A 7,141-nucleotide genomic window follows, 5' to 3' on the forward strand; every position below is an offset into this window, starting at 1 on the left:
GAAGCAGAGAAAAATAGTTTTGAGGAGAGAAAAAGAGAGCAAAGTAAGTGGAGATTCGAGAAGGGTTGTCTGTGCCCAGAATGTTTCACCACTATTGTTTATCTTTGGAAATATGAATGTCATTACTTTGTATTTTTGCTTTTAGTTTCTTTATTTTTTATTATTTAATTAAAATTTTATGGACTCTCCTTATTTATAGTTGGCATTTTCTTTGGTTAAATTAATTTATATTTTTAATTATTAATATTGCTGTTGTTATTTTATTTTAAGTCTTTGTTTTACAGTTGATAATAAATACAACTAGTATAGTCTTTGTAGGATCAATATTTACTCGCTCTGTACTAGTTGCTTATCTTATTAGTAAAGTTTTAAATTGGGTGCACTCTATACTAGCAAATTCTTTTAGTGCCCTTACCAGGTACTAGCGTCTAGTTTGTTTATTATCACTCTGTTTTATTTATTTATTTTACTCATTTTTTACTCATTTTATTTATTTATTTATCTTAATTAGTTTATTTTCTGTATTGTATTTAGACTTTCTTGAGTATCGAGGACATTTGACTGAGACTCGAACAACTTAGAGCAACCTCATCACATCTAGAACTTGATTTTGCCGTCCACATTGCACTTCAGAAGATATAGCCAAGTTGTCTAGAACTCGAATTAATGGCTCAGAACAACAATCGAACACTTAAAGCAACCTCATCACATCTGGAACTTGATTTTGCCATCCATATTCCACTTCCGAAGATAGAGCAAGTAGTCCAAAACCCGAATTAATGGCTCAGAACAACAACCAAACACTTAAAGAGTTGGTGGCTCCTAACTTGGACCAACAACCACTATGCATTCAAAATTCGAAGTAATTTTTGAACTCAAATTAGGATTGATTCATCTTCTGCCTATTTTTTATGGACTCTTGTAGGAAAGGATCCAAATAAGTACTTGAAAGATTTCCATATCGTATCCTCCACAAGGAAACCGGCTGGAGTTTCTTGAGCAAGTTAAGCTAATGGCCTTTTCGTTCTCTTTGACGGACTTAGCTAAGGAATGACTTTACTATCTTCCTTCCAGTACTGTCACCAGATGGAATGAGATGCATTGGTTATTTTTGGAGAAATACTTCCTAACATTAACAACCGGTAGCATTTAAAAAGAAATTTGTGGAGTTCGACAATACAATGGAGAGTCACTCTATAACTATTGGGAATGATTCAAAAAGTTATGTGCTAGCTGCCCCCACCATTAGATAAGTGATCAACTCTTTATTCAATCATTTTTGAAGGTCTAATGCCCACGGAAAGGAGTATGATTTATGACACCAGTGGAGGAGCACTCATGGATAAGACACCACAAGCAGCCCAGAATCGCATTGCCAACATGGCTGCTAATTTTGAACAGTTTAACACTAAGAACGATCCACTACCACAACTTAAGCGAGTCAATAAGGTAAGTACTTCTTCTTTAGAACAACAAGTATCAAATCCTACTTCTTGGTTAAAAAATTATCTCTAAGCCAATAGATGAGATCATTAGCGTATGTTCCATGGTCAGGCATGACTGATATTTGCCCTGCTCTCCAGGAGGGTTCATACGAGCAAGCTAACGTAGTTGACGGGTTCTTAGGCCAACTAAGACAAAGATATGATCCCTACACTAATTTTTACAATGAAAGTTGAAAGATCACCCTAATCTTAAGTACAGGTCATTCCTAATGTGGCACTAATTCGATCACTGAGGGACCCCTAACAGAGAGAGGGTTCAACAACCTTACTAAGTTTAACCACTTCCACCTCTTCTGAATATATATATAACTAAAAGAAATAAAAACCAAGACTCACTAGGTTATATTATAGCAAGACACTCTTATACATAAGAGTAATCAATACTTTTGAGTTGTGTCACTTTATCCTAAAAAATAGAGAAAAAAGTTGGAATTGGGCCAACAACGATTGGTGATCAGATGTTGAGTACTGAAGAATACATATTTATAGAGGGTAAAATGTCAAATCCATGTTCAAATCTTTCACAAAGATCCTTAACCTCTGCACTTTGTCCGAATTCCCACCATCTTACCAAGATATCTCAACCAAGCTCCTAAAATATTGTCTAGAATTTCATTCTAAATTCATCCACCCAAATCCTTTGTGGAAAAACAAGTCTTTCTTTATTCAGTTACCTTTCAAACTGAATGAAGATTTTGGCCATGGCTTTTTGAAAAATGGAGGGGGCAGTTTTCAAGCCAAAAGGTAAAACTGTCCATTGATAACTTCATTAACAGAGAGAAGAAAGAAAGTTTAGAACTTCATGTTTAGGAAACACGTGCTTTTATTTCTTGATCTCTGATTTTTTTACAAAGGAAGAGATCATCCTTTATATAGGATGAGGAGGAGACAATCTTGATAAGACAGGACCCTTATCAAGATACTTTTCTTTACAAAAGCAAATTAAAGCAAGCTTTAATAATTTTTACTTTTACGCAATTAAGTCTGCTAAGCTTTAATTGTGTCTGTTTTGTTACAATTTGAGTATTTTATGCATTTTAGTATATTTTGGTTATTTTACAATTAACGAGAAGCCAGACAACATAGCATTTGTTTAGCTCAGAACACCTGAAAAACTTTAGGAAAGGCATAAAAGGCAAAATCATAATTTTAGGATATTATTGGGGCCCGCTGACGTGACATTAACATGATGACATGGCATTGACCTGTTGATGTGGCGTTAATTGATAACGTGGCAGCATCTTATTGGATAAAAAAATATTAATGTGGCATTGACTGATGATGTGGCATTGACTAAAATATGTGGCAACACATTATTGGACTGAAAGGTTGACTTTGTGTTGATTGCTAACATGACAACATATTAATGGATGGAAAAGCACGTGTATGGTATGTGACAACCCTAATTATGTGTTCCATCTATTCAGAGTTTGCCGTATAGCACAATCCTGAGCGTCCAAATTGTTTTCATCTGATGGTCAAGATTTACTTATTGTATCTATAAATAAGGGGCTCCCCCTTACTAGCTCTAAATCCATTTGAGCTATGTTTTCTTTAATTATCATTGAATCTTGTATTTTTTACATTTTAAATAAAATTACCATTTTACTCCTGGCTGAAATAAGAGTAGTTAATTTAGTTTCAAGTTTGGGTTGAAGGTGAAACCTCAACATGATCCACGGGTTTAATAAAGTAAGTTTATTTTCTCTTTCTCTTGATTTATGTGGGTGTTTTGACTCATTTTCACAGACAGTATATCTTGTTTAGTTTCAAGCTCCCTAGTGAAAGGTTATTACCGTCTAGCATTATGAGCTCTTAGCACCATATTTATTAGAGAGAAAACACTCCTCTAGTACTTTGTGGGTTAGCTATTTATTAGATGGACTTGCCGTGTTGTCGATAGAAGAATAATTATCGTCTAGGACAACGTGTTCTTGACACCACATTTAGCGGAAGATCATTACTTTCTCATACAATAAGCACTTGATACCATATTTATTAAAGTATTGATTATGAGAAGTTGAAATGCCCTCGTAAATTAATTGGAACTAAAAAGGAATAATTTGCATAGTTTCATTTTTAATTCATTCTTGCCATTTTATTTTAAATCTTAAGATAAAGAAATAACTTCCAACTAATACATATAAGAACTTAGAAAATTGACCCTACACATAATTAAATCTACCTCTCTGTAGGATGGACACTTGTCGCCACAAATCTATACTATAATAGATTCATGCTGCAAGTGTAATCAAATTTGCACAACAAGATTTTGGTACCGTTACAGGGGAAGTAAGTCATTTTAATTTGTAGAGTTAATTTCCTTTGTAAATATTGTGTAAATAACTTGGTGTAGAGGTTTTAAGTGTGTTTTCATAATAAGTTAGTAACAACGTGATGAGGTCAGTATCGTAACTTCTCCTCTTTCTTTTTATTTTCATTAGTTTTGTTTTTAATTTTTATGTGTTCTTTGCATGCATGGTCGAAGGTTACAATCACCTGATCTAGAAACTATAGACATTGAATTAGGAAAAAACACTCGCACATTAAGACACATTGCATTGTAATGTAAAATTAAGGATAACACTGAAATGGATTGGGCTTGAGCTGGAGGAGGTTGATTGGTTGTAGAAGATTCAGGCATCTCTTCTTCAACTTCTGAGGGAATATCAACATATGGTTCTGTATGAGAGGTTTGGCCTTGAGTAGGTTGATCAGGTTGGGCCATTAAGATTCTGGTGATATCAGCATAAGACTTTTCAGAGTCACTAGTGGATACTGAGGAGTCTGTGTCGGTCTCAGTATGGCTATCTGAAACAGCTAGATTTGAATCAGAAGTTTGGTCATCTGTAGTAGAGGAGTGGTCGACGGTGTGGGCACTAAACTGATGCATTGGTTTTTATCCTTGGATTGAGGAGGTGGTTGGGATACAGTTGGTGGTGGAGGTGCTGGCGGCGATGCCGGTGGATAACCAAGGGATTGATTTCCCGGTATAGAAATGGATGATGGAGGAATTGTGACATGTCGTGGTTGAGGTTTAAGCTTTGGTTTAGGTTTAGGTGGTGGTGGTAAGGGATTGTCTCTGAAAAGAGTATGAGTCATGCCAAATAACTTGGAAGGATCATACTGTTTGATGGAGGAAAGCATAGAGGCAAATGGATGATAAGTTGGACCGATGGAAGGGATATGAGGGGATGTGGTAAAAAGGGTAGTTCTTTGTTTTTCAGATTCAATTTGATCAAGCTCAGCTTTTAAATGTCGAATTTCTCTTTCCTTTTGATCAAATTCTGGGCCATAATAGCGCTGGGCAAGCATAGTTCGTAACTCAGAATCGAGTTGAGTAATTCTGGATTTGAGATTTTGATGGATCTGCTGCATCTGTGCAGTGATAGAATCAACTTTTGTCTTAAGTTGGTCAGTTTGTAAACTGATTTTCTCAACTTTTGAATTGATATTTAACAAAGTATCATTCTAGGCTCTGGCATTTTGAGTTTGCCAGTTGAGGACTGATTCAAAAGGTTTGGCAGGTTCTAGGTGGCCAGTAGAGGTAATGGCTGAGGGAATAAAAGGTTTGGACACAACATTGCGTTGGGAGTCGGTGTGAGGTTCTAAAGGAGGAAAAGAGGAAGAGTAGTCTGAAGAAGTAGATGAAAACATCATACAAGCCAATGGTGGTGTTGGAAGTGGGATTGATGATGGAGTCTCAGATTTGCAATGCGTTGCAATCCATTTGAGTTCCTTTTTGTAAAAGGGTAATGGAGCTGGTGGAGGTGGAGGATCTTGTGGTGGTTTGGGGTCACAGTGGTGACATGAGACTGGAGATTTTTTCTTTTTGGGTTTCTTTTTCCTTGTGGTGACATAATCATCGTCCTCTTCCCAATCATCCCAGCAGGGACAATTTGGGTCACACATGCCAGAGCCTGGGACATCCCATAGGAAATGGCCATTTTGCTTTGCTGGATAAACAGGGTAGCCATTAGAATTAAACCTTGTAATGGGCAGGTTTTCTTGGGCTGTCTGAACAGCTGTGATCATTGAAGAATAGGTAAAAAAGAGCCGAGGAGGCTCTTGTGGAGCACTTGGAGGTGGTTTAAAGGTCATTCGGACTGTTCCATCTTGGCGTCTTTCAAACATGCTTTCAGATGTCTGAATTGGAGCTGTATTGTTATGGAATTGTTCATAGTTGGAGATCCATTCAAGAGGCATAAGCTTGATGAGCTCATGACGGGGAATTTGTCTTAGGATTTGGATTATGGTTGGGATTTGGTCAGACTCGACTAATACCATGAGGGTATCAGAATGGTGTTCTGGAGTGGGGAAATCTAAGGCATGATTTTGAAGCCTATAGACCAATTGGTGGTGTAAGGTGGCAATTTTGGCAGAAGAAATTTGTTCAGCACCTTGGATCTGAACTTGGACTTTCAGGGGTTGTGGGCAAATTGGGGTCTTGAAGAGAAAGGTTAAAGTTTGGGTAAAAGGTGAGTAAAACACTTCCTGCATGAAGAGTTGTGAGGACAGTGCCAATAACAGCATCTTGGTACTGTTTAAACCGGGTATCAAGCATAGCAAGGCGAGCTGTAACCGGTAAACCTTTTCTTCTATGAAGAGTAAGGATTAATCGGATGCCTCCAAGATGAAGATGAGTATAACCTTCTCGTTTCCAATTGGAAAGCAACTCGGAGGGAATCTCCAGAGTGACATATTGCTCAGCAGAGGTGGCTTGAAGAGCACACTGATCCAGGTGGGAAGACTGGATATATTCTTTAGGGTGAGGGCGTCTGGTAGAGATGAGGGTGCGTATACTGCGGGTAAAGGAGCTAGGTCGTTTGTACAACTGATAAGGGCTGATAAGAGGGTAGGAGGATTCACTAATTTGGGTAGATTCAGGGATGTAGGAATATTCAACAAGGTTTTCGATCTTATTGGCGGTATGAGATGTGCAAGATTTGGGTAAAGAAAGAGTGGAAGAAAGAGTAACAGGAGTTGAAGAGGAAGTGGAAGCCATGAATGAGAAGTTCTCTCTCTGCGCCTGAAGACGAAAGATCAAAACAGAAAAAGACTTAAATTATACCATTTTGAGCATGAAAAATGAAAATTGAGAAAACAGAAAATTTTCAAGGACGGGTATGGTTCCGATACCATAAATGTACGTGGCGTTGTTCTACCAAATCTACGACAGCACAAAGTCTGTCCTTAGGGCTAGTAGCTCGCAAGTTCTGGTTTCCAACCGATATACATATAGGTGTAGTAAAACCTAAAACGCTTCTTTAGAGGTTATATAACCTAGAACAGACTTTCTTTTGTCTTTAAAACAGGGTACCAAACCGTTCAAGAAATCATCATAAGGTTTCTGATGCACAGGATCCTTGCTGGAAGGCAAGTGCAGAGCATACTTCCTTAAGTTTTCAAAATGAACAAATTCAATTCTTTATTCTTTTTCTTTCTTTAGATCTTCATTTGCAGAGAGAGAGAAGGGGGTTTAGAAATTCATGGTTTTATAGAAACACACGAAAGTTTATTTTTGGAAAACTTCTCTAGCTTACAAACGATGGGAGAATCCTTTATATAGGAGAATTCTCAAGGATAGGACAGGGCCCCTATCCTTTACAAAAGCAAAAGTAAAAGATACATCATGA

At 37.3% G+C, this 7,141-nt stretch overlaps 1 protein-coding gene across 1 annotated transcript; it reads right to left on the bottom strand.

Moving 5' to 3' along the window:
• Positions 1-4,325: 4,325 nt before the first annotated feature.
• On the bottom strand, positions 4,326-4,883 carry LOC112100936 (formin-like protein 14). The gene has a single exon (XM_024190816.1). The coding sequence runs from the start codon at positions 4,881-4,883 to the stop codon at positions 4,326-4,328; it is 558 nt and encodes a 185-aa protein (XP_024046584.1).
• Between the last annotated feature and the right edge of the window lie 2,258 nt (positions 4,884-7,141).

This window comes from Citrus clementina, unplaced genomic scaffold (genome assembly GCF_000493195.1).
Source record: "Citrus clementina cultivar Clemenules unplaced genomic scaffold, Citrus_clementina_v1.0 scaffold_2, whole genome shotgun sequence".
Lineage (NCBI taxonomy): Eukaryota > Viridiplantae > Streptophyta > Magnoliopsida > Sapindales > Rutaceae > Citrus > Citrus x clementina.

Bases quoted from the DNA above. Each gene is read 5' to 3' on its own strand.
- LOC112100936 (XM_024190816.1), bottom strand. From the start codon at position 4,883: ATGCAGCAGATCCATCAAAATCTCAAATCCAGAATTACTCAACTCGAT.